The 20,273-nt window shown below is 51.4% G+C and overlaps 7 protein-coding genes across 8 annotated transcripts; 4 read left to right on the top strand and 3 right to left on the bottom strand.

Moving 5' to 3' along the window:
* Positions 1–912: 912 nt before the first annotated feature.
* On the top strand, positions 913–1,530 carry J3458_020000 (uncharacterized protein; the record flags this gene model as incomplete). The annotated part of the gene is made up of 1 exon (XM_007815544.2): positions 913–1,530. The coding sequence occupies one exon, from the start codon at positions 913–915 to the stop codon at positions 1,528–1,530; it is 618 nt and encodes a 205-aa protein (XP_007813735.2).
* Positions 1,531–1,804: 274 nt separating this feature from the next.
* RAD2_2 (DNA repair protein rad2) lies at positions 1,805–5,758 on the bottom strand. The gene has a single exon (XM_007815543.2). It carries the CDS (start codon positions 5,668–5,670, stop codon positions 2,164–2,166), a length of 3,507 nt encoding a protein of 1,168 aa, XP_007813734.2. The 5' UTR covers positions 5,671–5,758; the 3' UTR covers positions 1,805–2,163.
* A 1,104-nt stretch (positions 5,759–6,862) lies between these two features.
* On the top strand, positions 6,863–7,298 carry J3458_019998 (uncharacterized protein; the record flags this gene model as incomplete). The annotated part of the gene is made up of 2 exons (XM_007815542.1): positions 6,863–6,973; positions 7,101–7,298. The coding sequence occupies 2 exons, from the start codon at positions 6,863–6,865 to the stop codon at positions 7,296–7,298; spliced, it is 309 nt and encodes a 102-aa protein (XP_007813733.1).
* Positions 7,299–7,441: 143 nt separating this feature from the next.
* Positions 7,442–9,262, bottom strand: LSP1_2 (lipid-binding protein). Of its 2 annotated transcripts, none has more exons than XM_066121807.1 (4): positions 8,983–9,262; positions 8,629–8,896; positions 8,385–8,568; positions 7,442–8,318 (listed from the first exon to the last, which is right to left on the bottom strand). In XM_066121807.1, exons 2-4 carry the CDS (start codon positions 8,686–8,688, stop codon positions 7,711–7,713), a joined length of 852 nt encoding a protein of 283 aa, XP_065973424.1. In that variant the 5' UTR covers positions 8,689–8,896; positions 8,983–9,262; the 3' UTR covers positions 7,442–7,710. The 2 variants fall into 2 exon arrangements, with proteins under 2 accessions (XP_065973424.1, XP_065973425.1); XM_066121808.1 differs by having other exon boundaries at positions 7,442–8,568; positions 8,629–8,762; positions 8,836–8,896; positions 8,983–9,242.
* Positions 9,263–10,877: 1,615 nt separating this feature from the next.
* Positions 10,878–15,091, top strand: J3458_019996 (uncharacterized protein). The gene is made up of 2 exons (XM_007815540.2): positions 10,878–12,073; positions 12,141–15,091. The coding sequence occupies exons 1-2, from the start codon at positions 11,426–11,428 to the stop codon at positions 14,931–14,933; spliced, it is 3,441 nt and encodes a 1,146-aa protein (XP_007813731.2). The 5' UTR covers positions 10,878–11,425; the 3' UTR covers positions 14,934–15,091.
* A 194-nt stretch (positions 15,092–15,285) lies between these two features.
* J3458_019994 (uncharacterized protein) lies at positions 15,286–18,439 on the bottom strand. Its single transcript, XM_066121805.1, has 2 exons — positions 18,123–18,439; positions 15,286–18,061 (listed from the first exon to the last, which is right to left on the bottom strand). The coding sequence occupies exon 2, from the start codon at positions 17,707–17,709 to the stop codon at positions 17,155–17,157; it is 555 nt and encodes a 184-aa protein (XP_065973422.1). The 5' UTR covers positions 17,710–18,061; positions 18,123–18,439; the 3' UTR covers positions 15,286–17,154.
* On the top strand, positions 15,488–16,625 carry YET3_2 (Endoplasmic reticulum transmembrane protein 3). Its single transcript, XM_066121806.1, has 3 exons — positions 15,488–15,714; positions 15,785–15,937; positions 16,074–16,625. The coding sequence occupies exons 1-3, from the start codon at positions 15,653–15,655 to the stop codon at positions 16,420–16,422; spliced, it is 564 nt and encodes a 187-aa protein (XP_065973423.1). The 5' UTR covers positions 15,488–15,652; the 3' UTR covers positions 16,423–16,625.
* Positions 18,440–20,273: the final 1,834 nt, after the last annotated feature.

Below are 20,273 nucleotides of genomic sequence, written 5' to 3'. Positions count from 1 at the left end.
AGTTCGGCTCATAAGCAACGGGTGTAAGTGAAAGAGTAAGCAGAGAGAGCAAAAAAAAAAAAAAAAAAAAAAAAAAAAAAAAAATATTAATAATAATAATAAAAGCCCCGGAGAGTGACGGGATACAGTTTGAACAAGACTCCTGAAACGTGTCATTTGAGGCTTACATATTGAGGTTGAATGAACAGGCTGCCTCCTCGGACACAAGGCTGCAGTTCCGTAGCTATATATCTTGACTGCTTTTGCTGCAGGAATCCGCCTGTTTCCCATTACCCAGGGAACACCAGACATGTTCAGAAAGTGTTCTCAATCAGTCAAGCTCACCAACCAAGCCGTATCAGTACCATATGTAAACCCAAGATTTTCTCCTTTCAGCCATGCCTACTCTTCAACCATGGACAAACACAGCACGCTCGGGCCGGCTAACGAGTTGTCTGTATTAAGAAGACACAAGTCGAGCACCTCTATTCTATCAAGAGCTTCAGCATTCTCCAACAGCAACCGAAATGACTGCCTCGTCCTCTTCAAGTTTGAGAATGGAGCGTCCAGCCCAGACGCAGTTTACAGAGTTTCTTCTTGAGAATAGTCCCCGAGATTCGTAAAGAGGTAAGATATAAATTCATCCCCATCTCGTCCATATGTCCCTTCCCCCCAGCTAACCGCAGATAGGTCTCGAATCTTCTAGAGGCAGACGAATACTAAAAAAGGCGCACAAAAGCTTGTCTAAAGAAGAAGCAATGGAAAACGCAAAACGACAAGCCATAGAAACGGAACAGGACGCCTACCTCAAAAGGCGGCGCGACATGTGCCGGCAACTAGATAAAGAACAAAAAATATTACAAATACTCGGAGAAAGTCGTCACAGTGTACACCCTGGAATGCTACCCCAACACAAAGATCACAGGCATCTCGATGCCAAGCGAGGAGGGAGGGTGCCCGGTTGGCTTCGAAAGCGAGAACGTACAATCGGTGGTTAAGAATGTCGGCACGCTTGCAGGGGACTTGGGAGTGTCCGACATCCCTGAGACGCACCAAATGACGCCATCCTTGACCATGGAGAGAGTACTCTGCAAGGAGCTACCGGCGAGAAAAGCGAAAAGAAAAAAACCGCCCAGGAAGGGCAAAATACCGCCCTGCGAAAGAAAACTACGGAGCGACAGCCCGGAGTATATTCGCATCCAGACGGCCCAGCTCATCCTCGCCATGGAGAATCTGCGGGAGAATGGGACCATGGTTGTGTTGATGCGCAAGCCAGAAAATCCACCCACGACGGAGCTGCTGAGATTGTTTTCGCAGTTTTCGGAAATCAGCTTATTCAAACATCGCCATCACTACCAGGCAACTTCATCGTTTTACATGGTTGCCAAGAATGTTCAAACTCGTAGCGAAAAGGCTACTCGGGCGATTGCGAAACGGAGAAAGAAGTGGAAGGAGACTACGCTGAGACAAGCTGGGGAAGCAGACGAGAGTGAGGAATCCGTCGGCGACGAGTTTGAAAATGTGTCCGACTTGATTGGGGCCCAGTGCTGATTGGATTGGCTGCCCCGATTTGGGATATTCAAGGATGCTCATTGCTGGTTGACGTCGCTTTCTACGAGACTCACCGAGAAATCAGAGCAGTCGCCGTCTTCGGAGCGTTTGGTTGCCAACAAAAGGGCATCCAAACCAGATCCCAACTGGAATCCATTTTCCGTCTTGGCCATTTACTGCTAGTTGCAGTATGGGCAGCTGAGGTGGGAGGTGGAAGACATTTGACTAGACAAATTCTCTGTTGTTGGATACGATTCCCGGAACAGTCCTTACGGGTATATGAAGTCTGAATTCTGAAGAATATTGATTAATACATCTATATCTTGTCGATCGATGCTAACGATTGCGTTTTCGGGCACCTCAAGCGCGGAAAAAGATACCACGGGGATCGATATAACTATCGACAGGTGTCACCTCATCGCGGCCTCAACACGCCTAGCTGTGATCAAGATAGCCCCCTCATGCTATGTGTTCACCCATAGCCAAGCATCCGCTCATGTATCCCAGTGTATTGCCGTGAAGCACGGCATAGCACGTACATTACCCATCAAAGCACCCTTGGCCTCCTACCGCACGCCGTTTGGTGCGTCCTAGGTGACTGTACAACATATAACAAGTACACAAGTGCAGACATCATCCATCGTCGTCAACTACATCCCTTCTCCTCCTCTTATTCGTCCCCTCACCCTCTGCATCTCCCATATTCGCCCTCAGCTTCTCGACCGCGGCCGCCATTCTCTTGCTCCCCTTGACCTTGTTCGCCCTTGGCGCAAACGCCTCCCTCGCTCCAGCACCCACGCCACCGCCAAAGAACCTCGTGATATTGCTCTGCGTCCCTTCCATATCGCGCTTATTCATATCCCTTATCACGGGGACCAGCACCTCATCCGTTCGCTCCTTGCTCCACCCGATGGTCGCCATCAGAAACCTTCGCAGTCCCTCTAGATCAGGCACGCCCCACTGGAACGGTTCAGCAGTGTCGTCCACCTCGGGGTGCAGATACGCCTCATACACGGCTGGATTGGGGAAACCCGGTGGCAAGAACAGCTTCGTGGCCTGCGTCTTGCGGAACTTCTTGCAAAACGGCGACGCCGCATCTGCTTCCTTTGGGCGAGACTGCGACTGCACAGAAGTCCACCACTCGCGGAAGTCCTCCAGGCCTGATTTTCCAGGAAATTCCGACAGGATCTCGACAGCCGTGACGGGCCCTACGCCCGGCAGACCCTCCGTGTAATCGGATCCGAGGAGCTGCGCGAGTGAAATGAGTTGGTCTCGGGAAAGGGACAGTTCCTTTTCCAGATCCTTGCTGATGTAGCACTCCACAAACTTGTTACTGTTGAACATGTTCTTGTACACCCTCGTGCCTCCAAACAGGAACGTGTCGGAGTCATCCGTCACGATGCCATCCACGATGCCTAGCCTTACGAGCTCGGCGCACTGGGCCTCTGCCTCCATGGGAGCGGTGATGTAGGGAATACCAAAGAGTCGAAGGAGGGCTTGGCACTCCGTAATCATGACTTGTGTGACCTCGTCTGCGTCGCGACGATCCTTCTTTTGTTGGTTACGAAGCTGCCGGAGCTCCTTTTCATAGTCTTGACGATTTTGTTGAGCGGATTTGTTGTTGAGCTCGCTGGCGAAGCGAGCGTGCTCCTCGGCTTCTTCGGCCATTTGGGCCATGAGCTCTTCATCCTCGGGATCGCTGAATTCTTCGTATTCAACGTCGGCGAAGGGATCGTCGGCCTCTGTGGCAGGGTTGGCAGTGCCCGAGACTGGGGGATGTACTGGCGGGACGTCTTCGAACAGGGGAGATGACGAGTCGTTCTCTGTTGGTTTGCGGGGAGTAGTGATGGTTGGTTCCGCGGGGAGAACATCTTCAAACATTGGTTCTGGGGACTCCGATTCGTTTTCAAGTCCCGTTGAAGAGGGACTTTTGGCGGCCGGAGGTGTTACATCTTCAGATATTGAATCCGGGGATTCTACTGGCCTATTCCGCTTGCTCGGGGATGTTTGCGCCTGTGATTCTTCGGCTGGCACCTGTTTGCCATCCGCCTCATCCGCTACTGGTGTCGGCGAAGGAGGAATCTCTACAATCTGAATATCGCTTCCGTCGTCTGACGATGAATCAATCTCAATCATGCGGTCCTGCATCTCCTTCCGTCGAAGGCGTTCTTCCTCTTCTGCCTCCAATTTATCCTCAGCATTTATCTCCCGCTCTGCGTCCTGCTGCTGCTTCAACGAATCTCTGATATCCGTGTCGTCAACCAGCCATGGTGGTAATGGTGCTGGCTCATCTCCAAGTTGTTTCTCTACTTCAAACCCGCCAGCCATGTCATCCTCAGCATTGGTCTCATTTGCAATACCAGCTTGAATAACTTTATTTGCGTCCTTCTGAGCAGGCGGTTTAGAAAATAGCGATGAGCCCCAATCTAGCTTTGGGAATGGAAGTGGTCCATCAAATGGGTTCTTCTTATTCTCAATGACTGGTTTCGGTTGAGCCCGTTTGGCCATTCGTGACTTGGCCAGCAAAGCCTCCATATCATCCTCGCTATCACTATCGATAGAATTCTTTGCCTCATTGCGCTTTGGGACAGAGGCATTTGCTCGATTGTTCACAATGTGGGCAATCATGGAGCCTCCCTTGCCGATAATGGGCCTTGGTGCGTCGACGGCTTTTTGTGTCCATTCGGGTTCATCTATTGGCACATCTTCGAAAAGGTCATCGATCCCAGACTCGTTATCCAGCTCATGCTGGTTTTTGAGAGACAAGGCAATCGCACGATTCAAGTCATCTTCTTCCTCAGGATGCAGTTGGTCTTGGGCTGTCGCCTCGAGAATGGGGACGTTTTGGCCCGAATTCCCTCCAACAAATAGTGAGCCTTCCACCTCCTGGTCTTCTGCAAACCTGTCCTTTCGGCTACCATAATATTGCTGCCGCCGTTCAGCAATCTCTTGCGCAGTTTGTAAGCTTGCAGCTGTGGAATACGGCTTTGGCTTTGGTAGTCGATTTAATCCCTCAATGGGGACGTCCTCAAAATCAGCATCGTCATCCTCCTCTGCATCCTGCTCGTTTTTTGTTTGGTAATGAACTTGAATAGCATCCACATCAATTGGCTTATGCGCCTCACCAATATCCTTCTCTTTGCTGACGACACCAAGTGCCCATCCGCCTTCAACACCCTCATTCTTGACCAGGATGTACTCGCGGTCCTTTTCTCCAGCAACACGAGCGTTGACGCCTAGCGTCAAATCTGTGCCAACCATGCCAACCTCATACATCAGCCTTTGGGTAAGATGATTTCTCTCCTTGACACGTTCAATCTGAAATCTCGAGAATGCCATACGATCGGGGAACATGTCGTCCAACTGGTCCTTGCTAAGACCCATTCTCAGCCTGCTTCTCAGTCTCGCTGCATTCAAGATATTGTAACGATCAGGAGGGGGCAGGCTCTTGAAAAAATCGCCGTCGAAGTCAATCTTGCTGAAGTCATAGAGGTTGATGTCTTCACCATTGTTAAATTGCCGCGCATACTCTTCCAACTCCTCAATGCTCATGATTCGCGGGTCGTCTGATTTACCCATGGGTGCGATACCACCTTCAAGCTCGGGAAGATGATAGGCATCCTGTTTATGAAATCGTCGAGATTGCATCTTTTCCTTCTGCGTCATACCAATTTCGTCAACGTACGCGATGTTACTTGCATCGGGGATTTCTTCGCGTAGTGCTTCCTCCTCTCTGACTGCAAAGTCGCCGTCGTCGACTCGCTTCCGCCTCTCTTGTTCCTCGACGGCGATGCGCTGCATCTGCACAGCGAGAAGCTTCCCCGCAGTTCTAACCGCATCTTCTCTGCGGCCCTCGCGCCTTCTCTGCCTTCTTTGGATGGTTGCTCTCTTGAGTGCTGGTGCGCCACCGTCAAACACGAACACAGGTTGGATGCCGAACCACAGCAACTTGCAAATGCGGCGGAAGAAGCCGACTACATGGGAGTTGCGCAGGGCATTGCCTTCTTTGTCTCGGACAGCTTTGAGGAACTGGTAAATCCAGATGGAGGCATCGACAGCTAAGCGCTTGCGATTGAGTGTTGCGAGATTGGTTGGACGCGCACATGGCTGCACAACGGTCCAGAGGCCGTTCACACCCATAGCGGCAGGCCTCTGCTAGCAACGGTTGTCTCAGATTAACTTTGGTGTATTGATGGCATGGTTTTTGATTTTGAGGCAGCCAGATTCCATGGCTACGAGGAAAACATAAGCACAAGAGGCATGTCTGTGTCGTTGAAACTGAAAAGTTGACGTGGTTCACGATGACTCGGTCCGGCTGTGAATCTTGAGAGAGTGCGACTCTGTGACGCACTTGAGCCGAATTGTGGGTCCTCGACTCCTTGCGGCTCTACGGCTCTTAGCCTCCAGAGTCCAGCTGTCGACGTCAACCTACTGCCACGATGCCACACAATGACCATTGGAATGCTCAGAAAAGCTTCGGCTAGATTTTTTTTCTAAAAAAAAAAAAATGAATAGAATATTGAAAATTTGCTTATTGAGGATGGCATTTGCCTTGCAGATGCCGCAGCATTAGGTAGGAGGCTTGCAGGTGCTCGTCAGACGATCTGCCAGAAACTGGGAGACTCCGTCGCTGTTCGAGGCAGAACTGAAGAAGCATCGCCACGCAAAGAAAATTAGCGCTAGGCGCGTGGCCAAAGTTCATCCTCTTACGGAGAAGCGATACAATCCAGAGCGTGATTTTGGGCCCGGATCAATCCCTACAGTCCATCGAGTTGAACCCATTCGTCAAAATTTTGAAAATCAACATGACAGTCGATGCAGCACAACCAATATGGATTCCATTGTTCAATACATTGCCATCTCGACAGCTACCTAGTTGGCCCATGGCAAATTAAGCCGCCAACCTCTTGTCCACAGAGTCCTAGAATGCACACAATGCTCGCAGACGGATATATCGCCATGAGACAAAATCACAGTCTCAATTTCAATTTCCCCGAGTGTCAATCGCAACCACTTGCACAACACCGCAAGCTTCCGAGAGATCCATCCAAAAAAGCAGTCAACCCCCAACCCCGAGCAACCATCATCACCCAACAAGCGCATTCACCCAAAGTAAAAATTTGACGCTAATCGCACGTCTCAGACTTCAATCCCCATCAAGTCAGTAAAATATTCGACAATCATTCACCGCACGGTACCTCAAAGCCCATCAGCCCAGCACCAAACAAGCTTATTAAGCCGTAAAGCACAAGTTCCCACCTTAACACCACAGCGCCCTTCTCCACCATCAACTCCTCGACACCAGCCCAAGAAAAATAAAGATAAAACCACAATGGACAAGTTCCAGGCCCAGGAATACCTCTCCTCGCTCCTCAACCAAAACCTCCGCGTGCACACCACAGACGGCCGCCTCTTCTGGGGCGCCTTCAAATGCACCGACCCGGTACGTCTGCCGCCACACAACGAACCTTTTTTTGTCCATGGCATCCTGGGAGGAGGCCCCGTCTTTGGCAAAGCACCGCAACCTGCAATATATTCGTTCGAGAGCACAACTAACCAACTATACAAAGGACAAAAATATCGTGCTGGCAAACACGTACGAGTACCGCCAGCCCAGCCGCCCTCGGCTGGTGGAGGGTCCGGACGGCAGCACGACCGAGGACAGGACGTCGCGCTATCTAGGACTGGTTGTCGTCCCGGGGCATCATATAGTCAGGATGGAGCTGGAGGAGTTTGCAAGCCAGGTCAGCGGGCGACAGGTTGTTTGAGTGCAATGCATAGAATGATACCCCCCGTACTGCATACACATGCCACCCCAATGTACATCCCATCGCAGCAGAGACAACCAAAGTCTATTCACATGACGACATGAGCATAACCCTCGCACGGGGGCGTTCGGCAATGACAAACACATGGTATTAAGAGTACACTAATAATAGAAACTACCCCGTAGGATATCCAAGCCATTTAATAAGTAGTCACTCCGTCATCCAAACTTGCCACAAACTCCGTCCTTGGAGCCACAGCCTACCCTGAAATTATTACCGTCATTATCACTACAATCTTCGTGTCTCTTCCAGCTATTACCGAATTGTGGTGACTCCCAAAGAATTGTCCTGTATTTTGGTTGGAGGTTTTGTTTTTGTGTCTCGTCTTGTTTTTGTCGACTGGCGGTGCTGCTTAAGCGGCCAGGGCTTCCTTGGTACGGCCACGAGCCTCAGCGTTAACGTCGCTGCCAACCTCCTCCTCCTCCTCCTCCTCCTCCTCGCTTTCCTCGCCGTGGCGTCCGACCCAAGAGCCGCCATCATGCAGAGGAGCGTCCTGGGCAGACAGATCGTGGCCGCCCTCGGTTCTGGTACGAATGTTGTTGCGGCGGCGCTGGGACAGAGTGCGGGAGCGGGTGGAGAGCTTGGAGGAGACGGCGGCGTTGGCCGTAACCCAATTAGTGAGGGCATCCTCACAGTCCTGGATGATGGCCCTACTAGCTTCATATCCGTCGTATGCCTGCCTGGTCTCGCCGGGAGTGACGGGGGTGTCGTCAATGAGCTCAAGGAGGTGCTTGCCGTAGCCGGCAATGATGGCAACTTTTTCGCAATGCTCACGGAGAGCATCAAACTGGTATGTATAGGCAGCCTTGACCTTCTCGCGAGTAATGTTGGAGAGCTGAGCCTCAGCGACGAGCGACTCGGCCTCGGCACGGACAAGCTCCTGCTCCAGGACGACAATCTTGGGTGAATTGGGCTCCTTGTACTTCAGCTGAGCAATCTGGTCGGTGATCTTCTGCTTGCCTGGTACGGGGTTAGCGACGGAAACTTTGCTCTGGCAGAAAAGTAAAGAAACGCGGTTCTGCTTACGGTCTCGACTGGGCTGAACGGAAGCTTCAATGTTGCGGATACTCTTCATGGTAATACGATACTGGTCATAGCGGTCGACGTACTGATCCTCCAGCTCGCCAATCTCGTATAGCAACACTCCAAGCTTGTCGGTAACGTCGGAAACGTCCTCATCGCCGCCCTCACCCCAGATGGACAGTTGTTGCTATGCGCGCAGCTCGTTAACACTGCTCAGGGTTGAGAATGGGAGTGGATAAGGACCTACAGCAACCTCCATGCGCTCCTTGGCGACAGTCTCCAAGCTTCGCATCACATTCTTCTCCATCTTGACGAGCTGCGCCAATTTCTTGGCCAGATCGGGGCCAAAGGCGCCACCGGCATTGCGGCGCAAAGCGTGGCCTGCATTCGAGCAATCAGTATGCTTGATCTCGTCTAAACAATACTACCACGGCTTCTGTTGCATTGCACGTACCCAAATTACCCTTTCCAAAGAAGCGACCGGATTTGGTGGATGAGGGAGGGGGAGGCGGACTCTACAAACCGAGCAGTTAGCAATTGGTTCTTGGTGTAAGTAGCGAGGGATATGGGGAAACCGATTGTCATGGACAGATCAGCGTACCTGCAGCTGGGATGCAGTAGGCGCACGGGTGGTGCGCATAGAATAGGTGCGATGCATTTCGGCGGGCGAGGCGGAACAGCGTTTCGATTGCTGAAGAGTGAATTATTCAGGCTCAGATATGACTCGAAGTCCTGCAGCTGAGCGAATACAAGCAAAACCAGAGGACGATAAAAAGTCAGAGATGGAAAGGCATCAACTGGGACAAATGATGTGGAGGGCGAGATGGTGATGGGTTATATGGAGCCTGAGGTGGTGGCCAAATGCATGTGGTGCCCTTTTTGCGGAGAGCACGAGAGAGAGATCGTCATTGGGGGGGAGACCGAAGCAGACGGGCTGGAAGCAAGGAGCTGTGGTTTCTTTGGCGACGTCATCGCCTGGATGGGCTCAGCGGTCAAGTGGGGCACCAACAGACTGGAGCGGACTTGAGGCGGTAGGGCGGGTATCAAGGCCAACTGGTGTCCGCCAACTCTTGGTGCTAGTGTCACGATTGGCCCCATTTTGGCATTTATTGATTTGTCCTGGACCAGACAGCTGCCGACTGTACCTAACTACTACTGTACGGAGTGCCCCAGATGCCCTTGGTTAGTTGCCGGCTACCTGTAGCTAGTAGGCACTGGGTACATGTGTGACTGGCGCTGTCTTGCGATGCACCAGGATTACCTAGTACCTACCTACCTAGGTACCTAGGTACTAGCATCGCACCAAACACCAAGGGAACCTCCGAAACCAAAGGGAAACGCTGAACCAGGGGTTCCCGGACCCAAAGCCTCGCGTCTCGCTACCTTAGGCGTCCCCAGGCATGTCTCAGGCCTTGGATCCCTCGTTGGGCTCGGCATTGAACTAGCTGTTGGCTGCCAAGAACCCAGTTCTGGGATCCCCAACTTTCAATGCCTCTGTGGCTGAGAGACCCGAGAGTCGAGACATGGTGACTGGCTCCATCAGCACCATCATCATCATCATCATCGTCGTCGTCCCATTCCGGATGCGGATGAGTAAAACTAACCCCCCCGGCGCTTGGATCTCCTGCGCGTCGTGATTCCATATCAAGATGGAAGGATGGCGGAGCTTTTGACATGGTGCGCGAAGCAAATCTCTCCTCATGCCCTTGGTCTGCAAACCGCCCTTGGGTCGGCAACCCGTCTAGGCGCTCTAGTTCTCCAGCTTTCCTCAAATAAACTTCCGGTCCTGCCGCTGCCGGCCATGGGTAGTCATTCTACGATTACAGAGAAGTACTTGCGTAGATATCAGAGCACCGCCTACCCAGGCATCGGCCGTAGGTAGTTGGGCATGTACCTAGGTGATGTACAAATACCCGATTTTGAGCTGATGAGCAAGCAGCCCCGCCATCGACAGCAGGATGATTTCTCAAGCCTGGCATCATACGTCATCACAACACCCGGAGCTTGTGGTTGGTATAATCACGTGATAAATAGGAAATTTGTACGAACCAAGGCAAAGATCCCTCCCAAAATCTAGATGTGTATGAAAATAAGCAAGCAGTTATTATTAAACAAAGGATGTCGTGCGTCACCTGCTTACGTCTAAGCAGCGAATAGTGTAATTGGTTGTTTTTCCGTAGCTTAATTTGCGTATTAGGTAGTTACTCTCAGCCCGTTTGTCCTAGAGTCAACTATTCGTGGCCTTCTCACTGTCACAGCAGATGAATAGCATCAATTGCAGCTCCGTACGTGAATTGCGTAAATGCTGAGTTGCGTCAGAAGCCCCACTACCAGAAGCTTATGCCGACCAATGGCCTGGGGCCCTCTAGCGGATAGGAAGAACTGCCTCAACTGCCCAGGCTAGACTTTACAATAGCGGCGGCTTTGATAGGCCACGTGATAGGCCACGTTGCTGGAATTCTTTATTCAGGTAGTTGAGTACTTTCCTCCGTGCCAAAACCGCGCGCGCGCCAATGTTGGGCCTCTGTCCGGCCTCGTTCAGCCTGGTCCAGCCTGCCCATGTCTGGTTCAATCCCCGTCTCAGCGCATTGCCTACGGAGCTCCTGGTGAAAAAGTCGACGCGATCTTAGACACGATTCGCGTCTCGTCCACCATCACTGTAGCCACAAGTCGTACGGATCTCACTCAATAAGGAGATCGGCCCTTTGTCTTTGGCTGGCAATTGGCCCGTTGCTGCAGACCTGGCACGGGCAGCCTCGCATGCCGGCCGATTGCCCGTGATCTCTGCGAGGGACCAGACTCTTGTCGAGGGTCTTGCGAGCCTACGGCGCGTCAGGGTTGGCCGGCTCTATCGTTGATGGCATGGGGTCGTCGGCGCCGTGCTTTGACGTGCTGAATAAACGGCGTGCTTCTTCTTGGCGAGAATTCCGTCTCGTGCTTGAAACAAAGCGCTGGTCTAAAGAGGCAGGCACACACACCAGCAGTTGACGCGACAACTTTAAGAAGTTTAGTCATCGCCGGCGCCAAATCCTACGCTGGTCGACATGTCAACCACGGGCTGTTCCAAAATGCACATGCTTCGCGACATCAATGGACAACTGCCACTGGAGTCGGATCGTCCCGAATTTGTGGAAGCTGCAACCCTTTCGTCCCGTCTCGAAGCCTTTGGCAACCGAAAGCCGAGTGACCACCAATCGAACTTCGGCAGAGCCCCGATCAGCCCGACGCCACTGCGACGACAGCCCGACGCGGCCCCAGGCCTTTCTCATCGCACACTGCCTCTTCCGACTTCATTTGGACGTGACTCGGCGCCTTCGACCTCGAACGGCGTGTGTGACAGCCCTTCGGGTGATGATTCCCTAGAGTCTGCCTTCAGCATGGCGCGACATACCACACCCCCCCGGCCGCCTCCTCCGCCGTCGCATCCTGGATCAGAAGCGCCTGCCATCAACGGCACGACCCCAAAGGCTCAAACAGACTCCAATGCAGATTGGACGATACCAAAAATCATAAGCCAGCTCAACATCTACCGACAAGATGTCAAGGAAGGCCATGCGAAGCTCATCGGGTACATCTTGGAGTCTACCAAGGCTACCGAACGGAGGATTCGCCATGGACGCGACCTTTTTGCAAATATTCGCACCCCTGTTCTTACGGAGAAGAAAAGCACCACCATGCGCATCAAATCCAAGGTAACAGGCCTCGTATTGTTTTGCCTGCCACCCTTGGACGGACGTGTACTGACCTAACCCGTCATAGCAACATCTCAAGGGAAAGCGAGACCAGCGAGAAGCACACTATACCCCGATATGCACCAAAACGAACAAAGAGCGCGTGCCGCCTTACCGATTCCACCACGTCGAAATAAAAAAGAACGTCCTTACTCCCAACACGATGCTGACATTTGTGCCACATCTGCGAGACTTGGAAAGCTCTGAAGAGACCAAGTATAATCTTTGGCTCAAGGAGCTGGAAGACATTGACCTCAAGTCTGGGTTCAAACCTATGAACCGCGAAGACAAGCAGCAGCTGACTATCCAGGGCGAGAGGGCAGCAACTGTGTCGCTATATTTGGATACGTGGTTAGAAAACATGGCCATCCCTGGCTGCGACAAGTCGGCATTGATTAGCTATATGGCCGCCCGAGAACCGGATTACGCCATCACACCTCAGCAAAAGTCCGACATTCTGAATTCTCACCGCAACATTGAAAATGCCGTTCCGGGTGCCAACAAGGCAGCGCAAATGTTTACCGATGCCTTTCATCAGGTATTTAAAACCGCTCAGCCGGCATCAAAACAAATTGAGCTCCGAAGAGTGTTAATGATGGATGAGGCTGTGGACAACATCATGGATTCGAAGCCGATTGCAAAGGATGCCACCAGCCCACAACTTCACGACGAGGATGAGGATGAGTTGGCCGAGTCCAACTTGGCTACGTATTGCATTTTGGGCTGCCTAATTTGTTTCAGTCATTCATGTGACCATGGCGAGTACGACAACAAAAATATGAAGCGCACATTTTCCATATCATCATGCTCACACCTCTCTGACGCCCTGAAGCAGAGACGCAACGGCATGGAACGTGACCGTGCGTCGCCCATCAAACCGTGTCGGCGACAGTGTTACCAGAGAGCCGCTGACCATGTACGCATGCATTTGCACCCTCGCCCATGGTTAGAAGATGAGAGAATCGTTTTACGATCAATCTTTACAACCGCCAGCCACAGCAACTACACGGGGGACCCCATCTGTCTAGCGGCTGAATTTTTGAACCGGCATTGCGATGAAGTGTACACCGAGTTCAAATCCATGGGGATCTCGCTGCCTCAACCGGAGCCTCCCGAAGCACCGAGGATAAAGAATCTGTCATGGTACGACCGACGACGAAAGGCCCTGTTAGGAGACTGGCAAGATCACACAACTAGCCATGCCCACCAACGTCGGGGAAATCTGGAACCCTGTTCTCACGAAGGCCCATGTGTGCCAGGAGTCTGTACCTGTGTAGATGCCGACGTACTTTGCGAAAAGTTTTGCGGGTGCACGGTGGAAAACTGCGCTTACAAATTTACTGGGTGTGCTTGTCATTCACAAGGCAAGACCTGTTTAGATAACAAGAAGGACAAGCCCTGCATATGTGTGCAGTTGAATCGTGAATGCGATCCTCAACTGTGTGGCTCCTGTGGTGCCCTGGAGCGTGCCGACCCTCTCAACGCGGATGACGCGGAGCTTCATGCAACAGGTTGCCAAAACTGCGATTTGCAGAGGGGGGTTGGAAAATTGCTGCTGCTGGGCCAAAGTCAGCTTGATGGCGTTGGTTATGGCCTGTTTACGGCGGAGGACATTGCTCAGGATGAGTTCATCATTGAATACGTTGGCGAGCTGATTACGCATGACGAAGGCGTACGACGTGAAGCCCGCCGAGGCGATGTGTTTGACGAGGAGTCCAATGTGTCTTATGTCTTTACGCTTCTAGAAAACGAAGGCATCTGGGTTGACGCCGCGATCTATGGCAACTTGAGTCGCTACATTAACCACGCGTCAGAACATGACAACCGTGGGTGCAATATTACGCCGAGGATCCTTTACGTGAATGGGGAGTATCGAATCAAGTTCACCGCCATGAGAGACATCGAGGCAGGAGAGGAGCTGTTCTTCAACTACGGCGAGAACTTCCCCAATCTGACGAAAAAGCTGCTAGACCACAAGGCGGCAGGCAAGCCAGAAACGAAGAACAAAGCCGCAAAGTCGCGTCGACCCGAGAATTCTGAGACGATTGCCCGCAAGGCCACAAAGGCTGACAACACCAAGCGACGGCCGGGCCGACCGCGAGTGAAGCGAGACCTACCTCCTGGCTTCGCGCTTGAGGCAGTGGATATGGACCCGGGGCCGGGGCCTCAACCACGCAAACGCAAGCGGCGACTGCAAGATGATGGCGACGAGGAGGACTATGATGGGGTAGTCTCAGTGAAAGCGGCGAATGGGGACGGAGGCGGAGGCAGACGCGAGTCGGAGGACCCAGGTTCGGCATCCAGATTACGCAGAAGGGTCCGGACGAGCACGGAAACACCAACAAAGCGGATTGAGCCGCCGAAAAAGACACGAGGCAAGCGAGGCGGAGCACGGCCAGGTAGTGGAAGGCCTAGAAAACACCCACGACCGGTGCCTAAGCCAGCCCTAGCCTTGGAGTCCAAGGGTGACGATGGACCGACTGTAGCTGGCCATGCTGCTCCCAGTTCAGGCCCAGAGAATGAGACAACACCCGCACCTGCACCCGTGTCTGTATCAGCATCGGTATCGACGAGGCATGCGAGTACACCGGAACCAAAGCGCATCACCAGGAATTCAGAAAAGATGGATATGGAGATTGCGGATAGCGAGGATAATATGTCAAACGCAGCATTGAGGAGCAGTGGAGCGAAGACGACAGATGTGAGTGCGGCGCGGGAAGACGACGACGATCAAGACGTGGTGATTCGGCAGCGAAGCGATAGAGCGTCGAGGACCAGACGGCCGCCAGCCAAGTTTAGAGATGATGATATTTGGAACTGAGTTACGGAAACGGGTTCATGGAAGAACGGGCGGCGTTTTGTACATTGGCAATTGATGGCTGGGAGGCGACGTGGCGCATTTGTACCATCAAAGCATTTTTATCTGCAAACTAGGTAGATTGTACCAAGAGTCGATGCGGAAATAAGAAATATGTCTACAAGAGTTGATGTGGCGGTTGATGCAATGGTGTTCTCGTGGCCCTTGACATGATGTTTCAACGTGCAACCTGGGCGGACCGAGCTGAAGCTCGAGTGGGTCCTCGGGCCAGAGACGCATCGAACCCACATGCAGGTTGGTCCTGTCCGATTCCCCGGCCATCTACTGGCCCCAGCAACGAGGCGATGACGTTGTCCCTGGCGCAGGCCCAAAGGCCTAACTACAAGGTACGTAGTTCCATGTCCAGGCCGCACCTCCATCACAAGCACTTGCTTGACCTTGCCCCTCCCCGGCGGCAAAACTGGCCACTTCACAGCCTTGCCGTCATTCCGACGCCATAAATACCCGCGATCCGCATACTCCACCTCTGCTGCAATTCTTCTTCAATCCCGTCTCTTGCCTGCCTGCATGCACCTGAGCGCCCTCACCACGCACCAGAATCGCAGCAAACAATACGCCCACCATGACGCTATACTACTCTCTTGTACGTCTCACGTCCCCCCCGCATGCATTCTTCGCTTCAACTAACACGCGGATAGGTCTTCTTCCTCCTCGTTCTAGAGATGGTGCTCTTTATGCTCCTTCTCATCCCTCTCCCGTACACGGCTAAGCGCAAGGTTTTTACGTACGTGTCTTCTCTCGTGTGGCCAAGTCGGACCTGAATTTGGCAGAGCATCTGCTGACCTTGCCCACAGCTTCATCTCCGAAAACCCCATCATCTCCAAGGTCATGTACTGGCTCAAAATCACCTTTGTCTTCATCCTCATCCTGTTCATCGACAGCGTGAACCGCGTGTACCGCGTGCAATTGGAAGTTGTCGCAGCGGGAGAACAGGCGTCCAAGGGAACGTACGTATACTACGTCACTGGCTTTTTTGATCTATGGACAACACCCCACATCTCGAAGGGGGTGGGTTGGCTGATTTGCATAACCGCTTTGGAAACAAAAAAAAAAAAAACCGAGCTAACGTGACGCTGTAAATAGTGCTATTCTGGGCCACGAACGTCTCGAAGTCCAGGCGCGTAAATTCTACTCCCAGCGAAACATGTACCTCTGCGGCTTCACCCTCTTCCTGTCGCTCATCTTGAACCGCACCTACGTCATGATCATCGACAACATCAAGCTGGAGGACAAGGTCAAGGCGTTTGAGAGCAACAAGAACTACAAGGAGAACAAGTCGAGTGAGGTTGCCGAGCTGCAGAAGCAGTTGGCCAAGAAGGAGCAGGACTTGCAGACGCTGAAGAAGCAGAGTGAGGGGCTGCACAACAGCTATAACGAGCTGAGCGACAAGTACGCGGCTACGCAGGTCGACGAGGAGAAGAAGGGGAAATAAGCCTCGTTGCCGACGAGGTTGTCAGCTGCAAGGGGGGAGAGGAGAAGGGGAGGAGGGTTTGGTTATCATGTTCAGGCCCGGCGTGAGTGGTGAAGTTGTGCAGAGATGGAGGGGATACGAGGCTGGTGTGATGCGGATGAAAAAAGTTGCGGCAGCAGCTGGTGTTTTGTACGCGGCATCACTTGATTGATGAATTTTACTGCTACTTTGCTTTTGTTTATGGCCTGGAAACAAGCGTGTCCTAGAGTGATGTCCCGCTGTCCGAAATTGGCAAACGATGTGTGATTCAGAAGCGGCGCCTGGTTGGCTTTGTTTACGTGATATACAGCAACGGGTCTTACTTCCACGCAGTCGATGAATGAGGCTATCTCGACATAGCCTTCGCCGGCGCCTCGCGATGAATGAGTCTTACTAGTATCTGACGCATCGCGATGTGTGTACTCATAGTATATTCCGCGGTCTATTACGATTCCCTGGCTTGGGTACGGCCGGTGTATTGTGTTACTCAATGTAGTGCTTGCACGATTGTTTATATAAGAAAAAAAAAAAGAAGAAAAGAAAAAAAAAAAAACTTAATTAAGATGAACCCTGAAAAAACTTGAAACTTGTATGAAAAATATACAGCAAAGGCCCATTTCACGCTTCGTAACTAAACAAATTGACCAGCTACATATACATACCCTTTGACAAAACCCAGCACACGTCGACCACGGTAATAGTAATCACCATCACTCAGGCCCTGTGCCTCTTTGATCGCCGCAAGCCCGTCTCATCAACGCCCTCGGTTGTCCGTCGTTTATGCGCGCTCTCGTTCGTTTCCGCGGCAGCCTTCCCGACAGCTTTCTTCTTGTCCTCCCCCGCCGCGGCGGCCCTCTTGTCACCCCTGCCAGGACCTGTGCCCTTTTCCTTTTGCTCCTCCCGACGCCGGCCCTTTATGATCACGTACGCGACCTTTTCCACGTCCACCATGCCGACGCCGAGTCTGCGCGCTAGCTCGCCCGCGCGCTGCCTCAGCTGCGCGTACTCCTTGGGCGTGTACTTGATGGGCGTGTCCCTGCTCCCGCCGCGGCAGAGCCAGAAGTACGCCTCGTCTGAGAAGAAGACTATGTTTTCGGGGTCGTGGACGTTGAGCAGGAGGGACGCGGTGGCGGGGCCCACGCCCCTGAGCTTGGTCAGGGCGTCGAGGGCCGCCTGGGCGTGCGTCGACGGGCTGGCCTTGTACTGCTCGACGGCGGACGATATGGTCTGCTTGGTGAGGGAGGCGGGGTTGGAGGAGACGAGGGACATGAGGGTTGGGCGGAATTTGCCGTGGCGTCTGGGGGGCGGTTGGTTAGTTGGCTGGAGGAGCGGCGAGGGGTGAGAGGTGTGGGTGGTTGAGATGTGAAGATGGGTTAGGCGAGCAAGGTGTGAAGCAAGGCGTGAGATGTGGCTAGTTTGCGATATGAAGATGGGCCATTTGGGCAAGATGTGAAGCAAGACGTGGGCGGGACGAGACGCGGGACTGCAGACAGTTTCCACTCAACGAGGCTTTGGACATCTGCGAGCGTCATTTCTTGGCTTTGCTTGCTGAACAGGAGGGGCGCTTTGTCGTAGCGGTAGGCGTCCAGGTCTTTGAGGGTCTTTTGGCCGGGTTTTTGTGCTGGTGTCGACGTCTTGGTTAGCTGGCTGGGCGGGCGAGCTGGGCAGGGCAGGTAACGTGCTGCTTTTGGCCTGGGACATGGCGTCTATCAAGGCTGGGTATTCGGCTAGGAGGGCGTTGAATTCGGCCTTGGATATTGTTGCTGCGGAGGGCGACATTGTTGCGATGGGCTCTTGCGATGGGCTCTTGTGGGTGGTGGTGGTGAAGCTGTGTGTTCAGTGTTCAGGCGGCGGTTTGGGGATGTGCTCTGTCGGCGCTTGGGATTGTGTTTTTGCTGAGGGCACTGGATTCGTGGGGACGGGACAAGAGTGAAGCTGGATTATTATTATTTTGCAAAGTTGCTTGTGAATGTATGGGTTCGTGGTTCGTTCATGCATCCATTCCCGGACCCGGATGACCAATGGCGCAGCTGCACGAGAGAAGTCACTGTCGCACAAAAATATGTGGCGGCTACTTTGTATCCACAATGCCTCGACTACACTCTCTCTACACAGACCAAGAACTCGCAAGGTTGAATGGAATCGCGGCGTCGCAGACCGACAAAGGTGTCTCAGAGGCCGCTGCATATGAGCATCTTTGTTCCCCGTACACGTGCTGTTTTTTTGACTTAATGGCAGATGGCCAAGATGTTTTTGTGTTGTCTGTATCCAGGCTGTAGCCGTGGCCGGACAGCGCAATGCATCCTTCTTTCAACCTCATCTGTGCCCCTGGAACACCAGAACAACTGCTACAAATTTTTAGACATATCGGCAACGAACAGATGGTGAACCGAGATAATCGGGCCTTTATTCCGGGGAGTCGGGACATATCGTGAACTAACGGTCCTCATGTCGGGGACTGGGACTTTGGTTGGTGGAAGCCTGAAGCCTTTCACTATGATGTCATCTTGCTGGTATTTTATTATCAATCGTCTTGTCCAAATACGATTTTTCTTTCTCTTTTCTTGCCGAGCTCGGGGAACAGCGCTGGTGCAGTGGTAGTAGCTCTGATCACCCGTAGCCTCAGTGCCCATACTACGCTCACCTGCACACTGACATTCTACCTCCTTGGTCTGCAGGAATAACACGAGTTGAACACTTGGCACACGGTCTTGGTGTGAATGTTTGTCGTAGATTTCTTGAATAGTTCATCTCCTGGCTATATAAAGACACCTTTCCCCCTACTGGACCTCTCGGAAAAGCCCTACCGTCAACGAAAATCACGTATACAAACCAACAAATCAAACTACAACCCGATAGCATACTCCACGAAATCTCGGTTCTATCTATCCCACGGAAACCACTACGAATAAGAAACAACCATGTGTGAGCAGGATTCCTTCCTCGATAAATGCATGTGCTGCGAGTCTACTTCCCGTGGGTCGGAACGTCCCAAAATTCGTCATTGCAATCAAGCCCGCATCGAAAACGGCCATCTTGGACCATGCGAAGCGATTGAAGTAAACTTGATAATGAAGACGATCATTACTTGTGACAGATGCTTGCGAAGTATATTGAAGACTATGAAGGCCTAGATGTGGTAGACTGTGTAATAAGGGCTCAATAGAGGGCTTAAAGCAAAAGGGCTTAATTTAATGATAATCTTGTAGGATATTAAAGGTCCCTAGTTTCTTTAAGCTAAAAGGTAAGGGGAGACTATCTTATATATATAAAAGGAATAGCTTATACCTAATATACCTTATAGTTCTTATAATCTCTTTATATAATAAAGGGCTTTTAATTCTTACTTAACCTAATTTATATAATATTAGCTCTCTTCTTTTATAAGCTTAATTTTAAGTAATATAAGGTTATTTATACTCTTTAATTTTAAGGCTTATTAGAATTATTTAACTTATATTATTATAATAAAGACTTTATACTCTCGCTTAAAAAGTATTTATAAGGCTCTTAAGTTTAATGCTTTTTAATTAATTAATCTTTTTAATTAATTAAATACTTTATATTATTATTATTAGTTTATTAAAAGTTCTTAATTACTTTTACTTAATAATTTTTATTTACCTTAATAGGTAACGTGTTTTATAGGATTTATATAATATTAAGAGCTTTTTAATTATTATTTATATAAAATAGCTTAATTAAGGAGATATAAAAGAAATTATAGATTCTTTAAGAAGTTAATAAGATTAATTATACTATTATTAAGAAGATTACCTTAATTATCTTAAAGGGTTTTAATATCTTCTTATTTAGTTTTTTAATAAATTACT

The sequence above is a fragment of the Metarhizium acridum genome, assembly GCF_019434415.1.
Source record: "Metarhizium acridum strain ARSEF 324 chromosome Unknown scaffold_568, whole genome shotgun sequence".
Classification (NCBI taxonomy): domain Eukaryota; kingdom Fungi; phylum Ascomycota; class Sordariomycetes; order Hypocreales; family Clavicipitaceae; genus Metarhizium; species Metarhizium acridum.
The sequence above is the reverse complement of the archived record's forward strand: the minus strand, read 5'-3'. Positions and strand labels throughout refer to the sequence as shown.